This window comes from Salvelinus namaycush, chromosome 35, assembly GCF_016432855.1.
Source record: "Salvelinus namaycush isolate Seneca chromosome 35, SaNama_1.0, whole genome shotgun sequence".
NCBI classification, from domain to species: domain Eukaryota; kingdom Metazoa; phylum Chordata; class Actinopteri; order Salmoniformes; family Salmonidae; genus Salvelinus; species Salvelinus namaycush.
Window position 1 is genome coordinate 18,267,195 of NC_052341.1, and position 17,757 is coordinate 18,284,951.

The following is a 17,757-nucleotide window of genomic DNA, read 5'->3' on the forward strand; positions in this document are numbered from 1 at the left end:
CATATTCACTTGAAGTCTTTGTACTGAAACTGGATGTATGCAACGAGCATGTCTCAGTCACTAACAAATTCAGTCATGGTAACTCTACAATTCACTCGAAAGGCAAGGCATTCTGGGAAATATTCAAATTGCAACTAAAGCTTTACACTTAGCAGTGTGTTAATTCAACAATATTCAGTATCTATACAGGTCCACACCTTCAGTGTTAATTTAACATGGGGGAATTTGCTGTGTAGAACCAGCTCACCTGCTTTTCTCTATGATTTGACTATTAGATATTTTTAAAATAGTTTAACCATGTTAAAACGAGAGTTCAGTTCACGTAACAGGGTTTACCTTAAAATGAGGGACAGACGTAAATTAATCACATGACATAAATAATAATCTTCAGAAATGACTTTGTCAAAGCAGCAAAATAACTAGGGCTTTACAATGATGCTGAAACTTGGAGAATTTGGGGGATTAAGTGGGGCACACGTCATAAAAACTAGATTCAAAAGTTTGTTGTTTTAGTAAGTTAAGAATGTCAAATGACATGGTATATCCTTGTGTGTAGCAATGTCACATATATTATTTGATTTAACTGAGACAAAGCCATTTCATTGTTAAAATGGACCTTTGATTTTCTTTAAAAAAAATGTGTACTCTTGCAAGTATTTGAATACTGACATCCGTTCAGATATTTGAATATTCAAATAACCGTGCCTGCCCATCCCTATGCACTATATAGAGAATAGGGTACCATTAGGACACAACCCAGAGCTGCCCTCTCTCTGTGTTGGTGTGTGTGTGCATCAGGCTTTATGTTTATGTCTTGTTGTTTATGTATCTGTCTATGCATGTAATGAATCACCCAGGCTTCGTCTGCCACTGCCCCAGTCCCTGCTCCTTCTCATAGATCAGTGATCTGCCTGCCTGAGCACAAAAGCCAATGGTAGCTTGCTTGATGTGGTGTAGTGTTGTGTGTTCAATAAAGGCACGCTGGGTTATTTTTCCTGCCGACTGGGTCACCCAGAGCACACACACACACACACACTCTGTCTCTCGCTCATATTAATTGAGGCCTCCATGGCCCAGTGGACCCACATAACCACTCATTAAGCACTTACAGTACAGTAGGGCAGAGCGGGCACCTATCCTTCAACACCACTGACTTCAACCACCCACCGTAGTTCCCAGAGGTCATACGCACACACAGCCTGTGTAGCCCCCCAGAGCCCACACGTGTGCAAACACACACACACACACAAATCAGAGAACACACACCGCTGTTATGCTCTTGAGGAAGACCCTTGATTATGGATTTTATTGCACATATATTCAACTTTTCTCATGGGCTATACAGTTTATGGCTGTCAAAGCTGCATATTCTCAACTCACAAATAATACTACTACTGTTAATAATTAACTATTTCTTTATCATTCTGACTGTGCTCACAAACTGTCCTGACAGACAAAGACCCTGGCTTCTCTTCTCACACGTCAATGCAAACACAGGAAGCGAGAGGACGGGTGTGTGAGAGAGAGAAGGGTCGTACAGCGGTGGGAACTCACAATGCCAATTATGCTGCAAGTTGTGAATTGGATTAGTGGGAGAGATGTAATGTGTTATGACCTGAATGATGCACACCACACACACACACACACACACACACACACACACACACACACATACATACATACATACATACGTACGTACACAGACACACAATCACACACACACAGACATACACTCACACACACGGATCAGAGAGACAAATAGGCTCATCGTATTCCTAACCACTACTGCACACATTCATATTGCATGTGATGAGAGAGGTGGCTGGACAACTCAACACTAGCTAATTTCATTTTCTCTGAAATATTGTTGTAATTTATGATTGGACCCAATGAGTATTGATCCCCTTGCATGCATATGTAGATGATGTGAAATAGCTAGCTAGCTAGCGGTGCGTGCTAGCAGAGTTCAATTGGTGATGTCACTCGCTCGAAAGCAATGCATGTCTGGTTAGAAGAGAGCAGAGAGGATGAATGTTCCATTGCCTGCATCATGTACTTGTAAAGAGGCTGTTATCGACTGGAGGACAACAGAGATGACGCACCCTGACATCTCTCCTCCTGTTCATACACTGTTCACTACAGAGCATTCTCAGTCTCCAGAGAGAGGACCTTTGACCTTTTTGTTGTATGACTGACGAGGCAGAGTGACAGCCCAATCAGATAATGACATCATCATCTTTGATTATCACATCCTTGATGACCACAGATTTCTAATGTTTTGTGGCCAGTGTTATAGTTATTCTAGTGTGTTATTAACAGTGTTATAATACCCACAATTCTGTCTCTGTGTGTTCCTGCAGGATGATGGTGTTTGGGGTGCTGACGTTGATCCTGAGCTGGGCGTCTCTGGGAGTTGACCTTGCCACAGCTGTGGTGAGTGACTGTGACTCCAAGGCCTGTGTCCCAAATGGAACCGTGTACAGTGCATTCAGAAAATATTCAGACCCCTTGACTTTTTCCACATTTTGTCATCAAATTTATTTATGAAGCCCTTTTTACATTAGATGATGTAACAAAGTGCAGTACAGAAACCCAGCCTAAAACACCAAACAGCAAGCAATGCAGCTGTAGAAGAACGGTGACTAGGAAAAACTCCCTAGAAATGCAGGAACCAAGGAAGAAACCTAGCGAGGAACCAGGCTCTGAGGGGTGGCCAGTCCTCTTCTGGCTGTGCCGGGTTGAGATTATAACAGTACATGGCCAAGATTTTCAAACGTTCATAGATGACCAGCAGGGTCAAATAATAATAATAGTCACAGTGGTTGTAGACTCGGCTTTTCATAGCCGAGTCTACAACCTTGTTTTAAGTGTTTCTAAAATCCCCTATGGGAAAACTGAATGGTGGGATAACGATTGGAACCATTTTCTTGTTTGACAGCTAGTTTTTATGTGTATTATGACTCATACGGTGGTACTCTATTAGGCAGCGTACAATTGGCCAGTGTTGTCCGGGTTAAGGGAGTGTTTGGCCGGGGGGGGGGGGTTCTTTTGCTCATTGCACTCTAGCAACTCCTTGTGGTGTGCCGGGAGCCTGCAAGCTTACAACGGTAGTCAGTTTCCTCTGACACATTGGTGCGGCTGGCTTCCGGGATAAGCAAGTGTGTTAAGAAGTAGCGCGGCTTGGCGAGTCATGATTTGGAGGACGCATGTCTAAACCTTCACCTCTCCTGAGCCCGTTGGAGAGTTGCAGCAATGAGACCAGATTGTAACTACCAATTGGGGAGAAAAGGGGGTAAAAAATTGTATTAATAAAAGATAAAGGAAATACCAACGTACAGTTGAAGTCGGAAGTGTACATACATCTTAGCCAAATACGTTAAATTCAGTGGGTGAATTTTGGTGTAACTGAGTCAGGTTTGTAGAACTCCTTGCTCGCACACGCTTTTTCAGTTCTGCCCACATATTTTCTATGGGATTGAGGTCAGGGCTTTGTGATGGCCACTCCAATACCTTGACTTTGTTGTCCTTAAGCCATTTTGCCACAACTTTGTAAGTATGCTTGGGGTCATTGTCCATTTGGAAGACCCATTTGCGACCAAGCTTTAACTTCTGGAGATGTTGCTTCAATACATCCACAAAATGTTCCTTTCTCATGAAGCCATCTTTTTTGTGAAGTGCACCAGTCCTTCCTGCAGCAAAGCACCCCCACAATATAATGCTGTCACCCCCGTGCTTCACGGTTGGGATGGTGTTCTTCAGCTTGCAAGCATCCCCCTTTTCCTCCAAACATAACGATGCTCATTATGGCCAAACAGTTCTATTTTTGTTTCATCAGACCAGAGGACATTTCTCCAAAAAGTACAATCTTTGCAGTTGCAAACCATAATCTGGCTTTTTTATGGCAGTTTTGGAGCAGTGGCTTCTTCCTTGCTGAGCGGCCTTTCGGGTTATGTCGATATAGGACTTGTTTTACTGTGGAAATAGATACTTTTGTACCTGTTTCCTCCAGCATCTTTACAAGGTCCTTTGCTGTTTTTCTGGGATTGATGTGCACATTTCGCACCAAAGTATGTTCATCTCCAGAAGACAGAACGTTTCTCCTTCCTGAGAGGTATGACGGCTGTGTGGTCCCATGGTGTTTATACTTGCGTACTATTGTTTGTACAGATGAACGTGGCACCTTCATGCGTTTGGAAATTGCTCCCGAGGATGAACCAGAATTGTGGAGGTCTTGGCTGATTTCTTTTGATTTTCCCATGATGTCAAGCAAAGAGGCACTGAGTTTGAAGGTAGGCCTTGAAATACATTCACAGGTACACCTCCAATTGACTCAAATGATGTCAATTAGCCTATCAGAAGCTTCTAAAGCCATGACATAATTTTCTGGAATTTTCCAGGCTGTTTAAAGGCACAGTCAACTTAGTGTATGTAAACTTCTGACCCACTGGAATTGTGATACAGGGAATTAATTATAAGTGAAATAATCTGTCTGTAAACATGTTGGAAAAATGGCTTGTGTCATGCACAAAGTAGATGTCCTCACCGACTTGCCAAAACTATAGTTTGTTAACAAGAAATTTGTGGAGTGGTTGAAAAATGAGTTTTAATGACTCCAACCTCAGAGTATGTAAACTTCGAACCTCAAATGTAGGTGTCTTAATAGGGTGTTGGGCCACTACGAGCCAGAACAGTTTCAATGCACCTTTGCATAGATACGACAGTCGTGGCCAAGTTTTGAGAATGACACAAATATTAACTTCCACAAAGTTTGCTGCTTCAGTGTCTTTAGATATTTTTGTCAGATGTTACTATGGAATACTGAAGTATAATTACAAGCATTTCATAAGTGTTAAAGGCTTTTATTGACAATTACATGAAGTTGATGCAAAGAGTCAATATTTGCAGTGTTGACCCTTCTTTTTCAAGACCTCTGCAATCCACCCTGGCATGCTGTCAATTAACTTCTGGGACACATCCTGACTGATGGCAGCCCATTCTTGCATAATCAATGCTTGGAGTTTGTCAGAATTTGTAGGGTTTTTGTTTGTCCACCTGCCTCTTGAGGATTTACCACAAGTTCTTAATGGGATTAAGGTCTGGGGAGTTTCCTGGCCATGGACCCAAAATATCGATGTTTTGTTCCCCCAGCCACTTAGTTATCACTTCATCATGCATCATGCTGGAAAAGGCATTGTTCGTCACCAAACTGTTCCTGGATGGTTGGGAGAAGTTGCTCTCGGAGGATGTGTCGGTACCATTCTTTATTCATGGCTGTGTTCTTTGGCAAAATTGTGAGTGAGCCCACTCCCTTGGCTGAGAAGCAACCCCACACATGAATGGTCTCAGGATGCTTTACTGTTGGCATGACACAGCACTGATGGTAGCGCTCACCTTGTCTTCTCCGGACAAGCTTTTTTCCGGGTGCCCCAAACATTCGGAAAGGGGATTCATCAGAGAAAATGACTTTACCCCAGTCCTCTACAGTCCAATCCCTGTACCTTTTGCAGAATATCAGTCTGTCCCTGATGTTTTTCCTGGAAGGAAGTGGCTTCTTTGGTGCCCTTCTTGACACCAGGCCATCCTCCAAAAGTCTTTGCCTCACTGTGCGTGCAAATGCAGAGCAAGCTCTGTACTGGTGGTGCCCCGATCCCGCAGCTGATTCAACTTTAGGAGACGGTCCTGGCGCTTGCTGGACTTTTTTGGGCGCCCTGAAGCCTTCTTCACAACAATTGAACCGCTCTCCTTGAAGTTCTTGATGATCCGATAAATGGTTGATTCAGGTGCAATCTTACTGGCAGCAATATCCTTGCCTGTGAAGCCGTTTTTGTGCAAAGCAATGATAATGGCACGTGTTTCCTTGCAGGTAACTGTGGTTGACAGAGGAAGAACAATGATTCCAAGCACCACCCTCCTTTTGAAGCTTCCAGTCTGTTATTCAAACTCAATCAGCATGACAGAGTGATCTCCAGCCTTGTCCTCATCAACACTCACACCTGTGTTTACGAGAGAATCACTGACATGATGTCAGCTGGTCCTTTTGTGGCAGGGCTAAAATGCAGTGGAAATGTTTTTGGGGGATTCGGTTCATTTGCATGGCAAAGAGGGACTTTGCAATTAATTGCAATTCATCTGATCACTCTTCATAACATTATGGAGTATATGCAAATTGCCATCATACAAACTGAGGCAGCAGACTTTGTGAAAATGTAGATTTGTGTCATTCTCAAAACCTTTGGCCACGACTGTACAAGTGTCTGGAACTCTATTTTGTTGACTGAGCGGGCCATGGCATATGGTTCACATCGTTTTCATGCTCATCAAACCATTCAGAGAGAATTCATGCCTTGTGGATGGGGTCATTTTCATCCTATGGGGGCATAGCCATGGTAGCCAAAATAATGTCCTGCCCAGCATTTTTAAACATGACTCTAAGCAGGAACCACACCTGTATGGAAGCACCTGCTTTCAATATACTTTGTCTCCCTCATTTACTCAAGTGGTTCCATTATTTTGGCAGTTATGATATGATAATGAGCCTACATATACAGCAGTCTTCACTCTGTCCAGCTTGTTAACAGTCATCGAAACAAATCTATGTATAGAGGACCATTTTTTGCCCCTATGGGCCCTGATCAAAAGTTGTGCACTATGTAGGGAATAGGGTGCAATTTCTGAAACAACTCAGGACCATGTCTATGCCCATGTCCAACTGTTACTGTTACTGTGCTAATCAATTCTTACCATGGCTGACAGCTAAGACGAATTGCTTTGGGGCCATGATTGTTCACACTCACTTTGAAAGTGTTCTTAAAGAGTGCGTGTGTGTGTGTGTCTTTGTGTGCATGTGTGAGTCTGAGAGAAATCACATTAAATAGCTTTCCGTCAGAAATCCTTAGGGATGTGCCTTCATATATGCTCTGAATACATAACCGCAACGTGTTAACATAAAGCCATAATGCATTTACATAGACAAGTACTACTGCTGTCTAAAAAAGTGCCATTGGATGCCTGTGTCTTGAATCAGATTAAACCAGGTATGAAAAGATATTGAGGAGAAAGAGTTAGAGAGAGAAAAGGGCAGCAGGAAAAGGAGGAGAAACCAGGTTGCATTTAGTTACCAGAGGTTTGAAATCTGAAGGATATTGGTGCCTACCCTTGTTTCATCCTTTATCCTCCTGGGAACTAGTCTCTCTCTCTCCTGAAGGTTTTGATCGTCACTACCTATCAACTGTGAATTAACTAGATATAACTCAACCCCATAACTACTGCTAAACAGCTGTTACAGTAACCAGTAAACCAGATCATGAGTCATCATTTATAAAAACCAACTGGTCAATGATGTTCTGTCAGGGATTATGTGACGAATGATGGTCCTATTCTGGTCTTGAAATTCTATCACATCTCAAATGAGAGCGATTGCTCATATGACTTTATCTCTGTTTATATCCTGAGGAATCTGAATGCATGTGAATTTCTGGTTTGAATACAGGAAGATGAATAGATGCTGCTGTGTTTGAGTCACCACATGCCTAAGGCTCGTTGTGTTCCCTTTCTCTCAGTTTGTTTGTTGTTGTTCCCCCCAGATTTGACTTGGGGCTGTGGATCATGGAAAATGCATAGTGCATAAGCCAAAGGGCTAGTTGCTAAACGCAGGCTACAACCCAACTGAAAGATTCCAAGTCAATATTGCATGTTTTATTTTAGGCTGTAGTTTAGGTTGAGACTTCAAGGCTGGGTTTGATCATACACGCACACGCACACGCACACGCACACACACACACACAGCTCATTTAACTGGGCCACACCATGCAGCCAGGCCTGGATACAGCAGCTCATAACTTTCTATGAGATCTACAGTACCTACTCTGCTTCCTCTCAATGAGGTGTTAAAATAATACAATCTCTGTCACACCATATTTTTTTAATTGAACTAAGCAAGTCAGTTAAGAACAAATTCTTATTTACAATGACGGCCTACCCCGGCCAAACCCTAACCCGGACAGTGCTGGCCCAATTATGCGCCGGCCTATGGGACTCCAGCTGTTAAGGACCAAAAGGCTCCTTAACAGCTTCTACCCCCAAGCCATAAGACTGCTGAACAATTAATCAAATGGCCACCAGACTATTACATTGACACCCCCCATTTGTTTGTACACTGCTGCTACTCGCTGTTTATTATCTATGCATCGTCACTTCACCGCTACCTACATGTACAAATTACCTCAACTAACCTGTACCCCCGCACACTGACTCGGTACCAGTACCCCCTGTATATAGCCTCGTTATTGTTATGTTATTGTGTTACTTTTTATAATAATTTTTTTGTATTTTTGTTTATTTTGTAAATATTTTCTTAACTCTTCTTGAAATGCACTGTTGGTTAAGGGCTTGTAAGTAAGCATTTCACGGTAAGGTCTACACTTGTTGTATTCGGCACATGTGACAAATAAAGTTTGATTTGATTACGGGCGGTTGTGATACACACGCATGCGCACACGCTCCCAGGCACAGAGAAGGATTATATAGTAGATACTATTTCATTCACAAATCTAGGATCAGGCCCCACTTGACCATGTAATCATGGATACCCCGCCTCCCTTGGAATGGAAGAATGGAATGAATCTATCTGACCATCTTGGAACAAACAATGTGAAGAGAATGGTGTAGAATCAGGAAGTGGCACACCATAGAGCACCCCTGTGATTTGTTCCAAACATAAGCATCCTAACCTCCGTTTGCCCCTAAGCAAACCAGGCTTGTGCTTATAGGCCCAGAAACGTGTGTGTGTGTGTGTGTGTGTGTGTGTGTGTGTGTGTGTGTGTGTGTGTGTGTGTGTGTGTGTGTGTGTGTGTGTGTGTTTAACTCCCCACAAGAATAGTAAACAAACAAAAAGTTGACCAAGTCACCACAAGGTCAAATGCTATTTCTAGGGTGTTTAGGATTAGGGTTAGAATGACGTTAAGGGTCACTGTTAGGAGCTAGGGTTAGTTTAAGGGTTAGGAGCTAGGGTTAGGATTAGGTTTTTGGTTTAGGTTAGGGTAGGGTAGGAGTACGGGCTAGGGTTTAGGGAAAATAGGATTTTGAATGAGACTGAATTGTGTGTCCCCACAAGGTTGGCTGTACACGACTGTGTGTGTGTGTGTGTGTGTTGCTGCTGATGCTGCAGTTGTTGTGATACTAATGAAGGGAGGGAAACTGCTGCCATCTGACGTAAAAGAACACCGGGGCACATAATACATTAATGCATAATGAATTCCTTCACAAGAATAATTATAGACTGAGCAGAGTGGCCGGTATGAAGGCTGTACACACACACACACACACACACACACACACACACACACACACACACTATAGGCTTTATGGAACAATGTACTCACAAACAGTTCGATTTGGAGAAGAGGCAAAATAGACCGTTTTTAATCTGTGGTATATAGAGGCTCATTAGTTGAACCCCAAGAGACCTGTACGTATTCCTATTAAACCCAGGAGGGTGTGTGTTTGATACACTACTTTGACACTAGTTTTGTGGTTTTTAAAAATGCCTCTTCTTCTTGTGTTCAGGGCACCAGTGACTTCTGTGTGATCCCAGACAAGTTCATCATGAACCAGACCAAGGACCTGATCAGTTCTGGTGAGTTAAAGACAAGTTATGCTTTTGATGTCACTTTAATGAACCTGTATTTACAAGGTGTTTATACCCACCCCGGGCTGTAATCACATTATACTTAAAGAGATCAATGTTATTGCTGAGTCTTTCTGACTTGTTGGTGTCTCCCTGTTCTCTACAGATATAGTGCATTACTACCTGTACTGCAGCCAGACCCTCCCCAACCCATTCCAGCAGGTAATACTCATCACCAGCAGCACCGGGTCAATGATACCTGATTTGACCTTTCTGTCTCCCTGTTTCTATCTGACCTCTTTCTGTCTCTTTCTCTCTACCTCTATCCCCTTCTGTCTTGTACTCACTCTCTCTCTCTCTCTCTCTCTCTCTCTCTCTCTCTCTCTCTCTCTCTCAACCCCTCATGGGGTTCAGTAAGGTCTCCAAGTCTCTCAGAAGGAGAGGAGGTGGTTTTTAGGTCAGGGCAGTTAGAAGTAGTCTCTTTTTCTCTCCAGCCTCAGCTAGCTCCATAACCCAGTAGAGTTCAGATCCTATTATGCTGTGCTTGTAGACATGCCCCGAAAGTTCCAGAGAATGCAGTAACAGAGTGCAGGCAAGCGTTACCCAGCCTGCTCAGTCAGCACACATTCACCTGAGCACGGAAGCAGAGATCGCTCACTGAGACACACATACACTCACAGGTATTGGATCGTAGACATGCCACCGAGACAAATTCTGAAAATGTTTAGATCAAAGGAGATCAATTATGGCTGCTGCTGGTTTGGGGTAATTGACTGTCTCGCTTCAATTAAGGACTGTCTGTGCCATTGGGCACTCATTGTCCCAGTCTATTTTGTAATGGTTGGGGACACTCAAACTGTTGTTTTGATTTACTGTGATGTGACAGGTTAAAACAACACTGAAAGTGTTGCGTCTGTGGCAGTGTTTCCTCTGGAAAATGTGTTAGCTGGGGGGAAAAATTAGCGCCCCCCCCAAAAAACAAAATATGTATAAGTACTGAAAAGCTTGGTTCTGGTGACTTTTTAAAAGGAAAACTCAAATATAATTTCCACTCACAGAAATGAGCTCAATAACGTATTGGTAAAAGTATTATAGTATACAGGATGCAATTTAAAGTTGAATGCTGCAGCTATCTAAAGAAACACAACAGAGACCTTCTTTATGAAATAGAAAAGTTTATCTTGACAAAATTATTAACAGAGGAACATTTGACTGAAAATGAATTAGAGCCCACTAATTCATGTTCATCACAAAAGGAGGGCGTTGGAAATCTCTTTTCAGGTTCTGACAAAAACCTAGTTCTGACATAGTTTACAGCCTTTGTCAGAGCACTTTATTCTTCTGTAATTGAGCTCCTTGATGGGGGGGGGGGGGGGGGGGGGGGGGGGGGGGCGTTGATGGAGGGCCGCATGCAGGCGGCTTGATGCTCCCCCTGCAGTCTGTTCCTCAAGTCTGTTCTGACCTGCAATAACAGAAAGAACAATAAGAGAAGGGAGAGGGACAAAGAGGATCTACTTTCACATTTAAATGTTCTTACTCGTTTCATTGTAGAGAAGTCCTCTCATAATTAACGTAAGACACTGGTATAGTCAGTGCGATTGCTGCCAACTGGCTAAGGCAGGGGTAGAGCTGCCCCCACTCATCAAATTGCGAGGCCAGCTTTGTCATTGCCGTCAGCTGATCCAACCCCTGAAATACATGAAAAACAAAAAGATGTACAGCATTAAAGAAGAGCCAACAGAGTGGTAGTTCAACAGGAAAAAGGGACAGCACTGGCCTAAAATGTTCTCTTCAAAAGATTATCACACTCATTCGATACCGGGAATGCTCCAACTAGCACATGTTGCTTGTAAGAGGGCCACTCTTGCACCACAGCAGCCTCTGGCGCTTGCACGAACTGCCTGGTGAGGAGGGTCAGGTTAAAGGTGTTTATCCTCTCACTGGCGAATGCAGACTGAGTTCCCAACACACAGAAGGCCCCCAGAATCTCCAGGTGTTGGAACCTCTGGTCTAGGCTGTCCTGGAGGCCAACAAGATATGGATCCATGACCTAATTACAGCACAAAAAAGCTGTAAAAAGAGCTGTTTGTTTTAGTTTATCCAACACACATGATGTAACATTGGTTTCATCACAACATTTGAATATAAATGTTTTTACCTCCTCTCTAAACCCAGCTCAGAACTGCTTCCTGGTCTTGGTCTCCTCCACCTGGCCTCTTCCTCTCCTCCTCCTCCTTGATGTTGAATGCGCCCAGACCCATTGGGACATCGAGGTCCTGGTGGAGTTAGCTCAGAAATGACCCTGGGGGCTGGGCATCACCAGAATTTTTTATGGCGAGGAGTGATGCCATTGTCACAGGGACCTACAACAAAAGAGGTGTTTTGATTGAAGTAATTATAATGAAGTGTCAGTAGTTCTTAAATATTTAATTGAGTAGTGCCGTCCTGTGACTCTGTTAAACTGAGACATTTGCCCACGTTTGAACATGAAGATAGAAAAGAATGTACCTGCTCTTTTATGGCCAGGAAGTTTACATCCTCCCTTTGGAATACTTTTGAAAGCTGCGTCAGGTGAGGCAGCACGTCCGCCAGCAGGTAAAGTGCTGCCACAAATCTGTAGAGTTAGAAAAGTTTGTCACTCCACAATCATACATCAATTGACAATACAAAACAGGTTTTAAAAGCCACATCGTGGACCACTCAAATAGAGTTTTGAGACACTGAAAGCAGTAATAGCAACATAGTACATTATTTTATTTGGAGTCCACTATAATCTACAATACATCTAGGCCTACCTTTACGTGGCACAGAAAGCGTTGCACAGGGATGCAAACTGGTGAGGGCCCTAAAAGGTGACACATTTTTGGGACACTGAAACACGCAAAAAAGTATATATATATATATATATATATATGCTTTAAAACGCTAATTTCTAGTGACTTTTAGGTTGGATCCCATCTTGAAATTCAGGTTTTAACTGTACTAATTAAAGAACAAAGAATATGATCTACATTATCAGTGTCTGTATAAAATAAAAAGTGGTTAATGTGAACCAAACTCATAGCAAAAAATTAAGGACAGCAATCCAATGTTATTTGTTGCCTAGACTTTACTGCGAAAGACATGCAAGTCCAGAGAAAAATCAATACACTAATATTGCAGTCATCCATGACAGCCTTTATAATAGAACGCTTGTGACCACATACATGTAAATATTGCACTTGGGGAAAAAACATCTTAAAGTAGAAATAGAATGAAACAAACAGGCATTCTATTTTTGCTCTATTATTGTGGCCACTAGAGTAGACATTGATTAAGTGCACAAGGCTACATGTGTGCAAAAATAACATTCACTGAGTAAAAGATAAAGTAATCCCCCCTCACTCACACAAAAGTGTTACAGTATGTCAAGTTCAACATAAAAGCAATATCATTGGGCTACACTGCGTGTTATTACATTGTACACTTTCTGCCTGTACTACAATGTGCTAGCAGCAGAGCATGAGACCCTTTGTTGGCATAATTGATCTTTCAGGCAGAGAGTACATCTGGCATACCCCTTTTTATCCACCTTATTGAAAAAGAGGGAAAGTGTGTGGTGTTCCTTTTCACCTCTATTGGCATCCAGCTTAAGCTAGGCCCAGCTCCAGCTACACTTGATCCCTGAATCCACTTGTTTAACAAGCAATGCCTAATGTTCACCTAATTCTCTCATTCTGAAAATGAACCACATAGAGGGAAAACATTTGTTCATAGATAGTAGTTAGTTCATTAGCTAGCTAACTAGTTAACATTTCACACAGATTGCCAGGGTCCAGTGAGAAACTAACGTTATAGCTTGAGGAACGGCAAGGAGTCGTTTACCAGTTAATACTATAGCTAATTGGTTCCTCGAGCTAACGCTGCTAACGTGACCTCGTCTAATGTTAAATGTTAATTCAGCAAATTTTCACACCATAAACTCAATTATTTGATCAGCTAATGTTGCTCAACATTTCTCTGGCTAGCTAACGGAGAATTTGATCCAGCTACTGTAGAAAGATACTTATCAATGCTAACAATTCTTGTTCCACCACACTTGCTCCCTCACCTCAAACTTTCCAAATGCCAGTTGTTTTTCGGTTACAGCTCATGAAGTACGCTTCATCACCTTCTCATCTCCGTCTCCAGGCTTGTCACCTACCTCTTCGTTGTCGTTCAGGGGACGCACTAGTGTTGTAACTGGCAAACTGCCTTTCCACTCTCCGCTGTCTTTCCAGAGCGCACGCTGATGCTGTAACTAGCAAGTTGGTTGTCTCTTCTCTCTTCAGTTGCATGCTGCATTCTGTTATGTGAACGACTGGCTGAGCCCCGGCTCGAGTCTTGGATACAGACCGTATTGCTCCAAACGTACATCACTAGTTCGCTTACAGCCATTAGTGACCCAAACGCAAAAAAATAACATTTTCTCATCGGATCTTCACGAATCACGTAGTTTACCTATTTTGGATTAAAAACTGCGAATTTTGCCAAAAGGTGACAAGTTTGCATCACTGGCGTAGAGGCCCTTAGCAGTTGGGCACCGGTTCACCTCCACCTCCTCAGCCAATGCCACAAACACTGCGCTGAGGTTTCACTGAGATCAGCCACGGCCAGGTGCTGGGACAGCCAGCGAACATCCTTTACTTCCTGCAAAATACATTTATTTTGAGTGTAGATGCAGTAGGTAAACAAGACGAGACCAGAGTAGCCAAGCGAAGGAATGTGATACATAATCTCATCTTCACTTTTAAGTACTGAAGGCCCAGGGTCACTGAAGCAGCTTTCAAGACTTGTCTTGTTACTGCTTTTGGCAAAGTAACTATGGAGCTGCTGCAGCTGCTCCTTGAAAGTGTTCATATAGGGGACGTCAGCAAATCAGGCCAGAGCAAGGCGGTGGGCAGAACAAGCCACAGATACACCATCCACGGGAAGGCAGCCTTTAGCTGTTTTGACACACCACTATGTTGTCCTGTTTGAAGATGAGAAAAATGATTTCTATCACATTACATAGTGTAAACGGTAGCTTCAGTCTTTACAAAGTCTTTCTTAACAAAATGATAACTCTCTTATAAAATAAAATCGGTATTTCCCTTCTAAACTCGGTAGGTATGGGTTTTGTTCTATTTTTATTGTCATCTTTTATCATTTTTCTTCACCAACGGTCATAATGTAATGTCCATCCTTTTTCTCAACGTCTTTCTCTTTTTTCCCAGGCCTTCCGTTAACCAGGTCAACTCTCCCATTGGCCACAGCCTAACAAGCGACCTTATTGGTCAAAAGTTAAACTTAAAAGTAAACCAACCTATTCACTTGTAAATTACCAATTAATTATAACAAATAAACTCAATACTTGGTTCTACCAAGGGTATTACATAAGACTTTGTGTTGTGTCCATACCAGTCATCACCGCAGCCCCATCAGTGCCCAGGCCGTACAATCTCTCTGTTGGTATCTTTTTTGATATGCAGCACCTCCTTGATGGTGACAACGATGGTGTCTGCCTGGCCATCAGGGACTGACACCAGGCCCAGGAACTAGTTTAAAGGTGTCCCTCTTGGCCCATGTATCTATAAAACATACACAAATCCATGAACAATTTCATTATTACTCATGGATGCAGTGTGACTGTAGAATATCACTATTCAAAATAATTTCGTAACTTATTGAAATAAAACCTGACATGTAAATCCAGCTGCTTATTAGTTGCCACATCTGTAGTTTCATCAGCCTCCAGGCCAATGGCTACAGATGTCTGAATGGCATATAGGATAGGCTCCTCCACAACTTGAGCCAGAATCTTCAACATTTCGTCCACTATTATGTGTCTTAAATTTTCATGTAAATGAGAACAATGTGAAGTAAGTCTGGTGACATTTAAATATCAAGTGAAGAAAATATGAACAAAAACACAGAATTGTGGAGCACTCATTCACCTTGAGCTTTGTGAAATAGTACCAAACCCAGCAATTCAGCAAGGTCCAGCAGTTCTGGGAAGTTTGTGTAATGGGCCTGCTCCCGTTTTGTTAGATGGTACAGATATTTAACCTCAATGACGGCCTCATGCTCAAGCCCTGTGGTTGGCTGGAATGCAACCATGACTGAGGAGCCTGTGAACAGCAACAGACAATGCGTTATTATTGAGCCATGGTTAGTGCACAATCTGAGATCTTTTACAGGAGAAGACATTTTGAGAAATGGAAGTATCCAATATAACAATCTTTACCTTTTGCCATCATTGCATGAGCCCTCACACTTTCCATTCGATGCTCTGTCCCTGGCTGCCGGTTAATATAGTCCAGGCTGGACTGTCCAGCCGATGAATCTAGCTAGCTTGCTAACTTGCTAAACTAGTAACGTTAGTTAACCATGTTTCTATCATCAACATCCTTGTGGATATTGGATAGCTAATTGCCGTTACATTTGTGGCAGCAATATTATAGATCTAAATTAAGTTGAGTCAAGTTTTTAGGCTATAGCTAGCTTATGTAGTTAACTAGTTGGCTAGCTAACATACCTTTCTTGCAGTTTCTCTCACAGGTGCACTCTGAAGTGATTCAAGTTAATTGTGTTTCTCGCGCAGAGTGTCTGTATCGCACACTGGTCACTGGCGCGCTGTGTTTCTTGAGTTGCTTGCTGCCTGCCACAGCTCATAGAACTAAATAGCCTTCAGATCTGTATTGAACTCAGACAGATGATCTATTTACCAAGAAATGCGAATGTGCTTTACAGAACTTTATTGAACATATGTTAGGTAGAAATATAATGTTTATTTTGGTGTGGCAGCAATGATTCTGCCGTGGCGCAGGGCCACACTTAAATGAACGCAGAGGGAACACTGGTCTGTGGACACATAGACACCAGAACAGTGTTAAATTAACACACTGCTTAGTGTAAAGCCTTATTAAAATATTTCCAGAGTGCCTTGCCTTTCGTGAAAATTGTAGAGTTACCACTCATGACTATTTGTTAGTGACAGAGACATGGTTGCATTCATCCATTTCGGTCCTCTGGACTTTACCAAGTGAGATCCTAAGCGAATATGTTATCATACATTTTTGTTATTATTTAACAAACTACCTTACATACAGTATTTCAAGAGGCCTTATTTTGAGGGCCTAGTTTTACCCTAATACAGGGGCCTCGAACCCGTACACAAGGGTGTACACTGTAGGATGTTAGCAATTATAATGAAAGGTTTACACTATTCATCTATAGAAAAGATACTTATATGTTTCCCCTTTCATCTGTGTCTGGTGTTAGCTAGCAGCCAGCATTGAACAAAAGGGGAGAAGGGTTGTTCAAAACTCTGACATTGTTGTCATGTCAACACATCCATCAATGCTGCTGTGAACTGCATCACAAGAGACATGCCAAATTGGGAGATGCATAAAACATTTTTTGTTGTTGAAATTGATGCAATTTCAATATTGTTTGAATTGCTTTGTATATCACCGAATTAGCTTGAGATGATTTTACTGCAACACTGTATCCAAGTTCCTGGTAGTTAGCCATGAGAGAAAAGGTATGTTTTCTAAAATTTTGAGCATTTCCATCCCAAAAAATATTATGGGTAAAATCTTAGTCTCTCAAAATACAATTTTGCATTGGAATCAGAATGAATGTTCGGGATCTTTAAAGAGGAGGTGGGTTGGAGAGGCTTATGCTGCCACCCACTGTAGTAACAACAGAGGTGTAGGCATACTGATAAACAAGAATACACCCTTTTCCCTTATATCCCAGCACACAGACCAAAAAGGCTGTTTTCTAATTTTGAATTATACCTTACAGTACATGGTGAAAATACACATTGATTTCATTGTATATCCTCCCAGGGGCAAATCTGGTGTTTTCAGATATAGTTCAAGCTATATTAGATCAAATCCAGACAGGAACTATTATTTTAGCAAGCGACCTAAATCGCACATTCAACAAGTTAGACAGACACAGCAATAAAAAAGGCAAATTCAAGGAGCCTCCAAAGAGTCTGAACATTTCCATCTCTACAAATAATTTACAGGACAGCTGGAGATTACTTTTCCCAATTACAAAAGAGTACTCCTTTTTTTTCATTTTTATTTCCAAAAATGCACTCAAAAATATAGTAGGTTCAA

The 17,757-nt window shown here is 42.1% G+C and overlaps 1 protein-coding gene across 1 annotated transcript in view; it reads left to right on the top strand.

Annotated features, from left to right (window-relative positions):
* The window catches only part of LOC120029421 (protein tweety homolog 2-like), a 103,073-nt gene that overhangs the window by 76,234 nt on the left and 9,082 nt on the right, over positions 1-17,757 (top strand). The window contains exons 9-11 of the mRNA XM_038974636.1: positions 2,361-2,433; positions 9,565-9,634; positions 9,792-9,847. Of these exons, the coding sequence (XP_038830564.1) occupies positions 2,361-2,433; positions 9,565-9,634; positions 9,792-9,847 (199 nt within the window). The remainder of the gene's footprint in view (positions 1-2,360; positions 2,434-9,564; positions 9,635-9,791; positions 9,848-17,757) is intronic.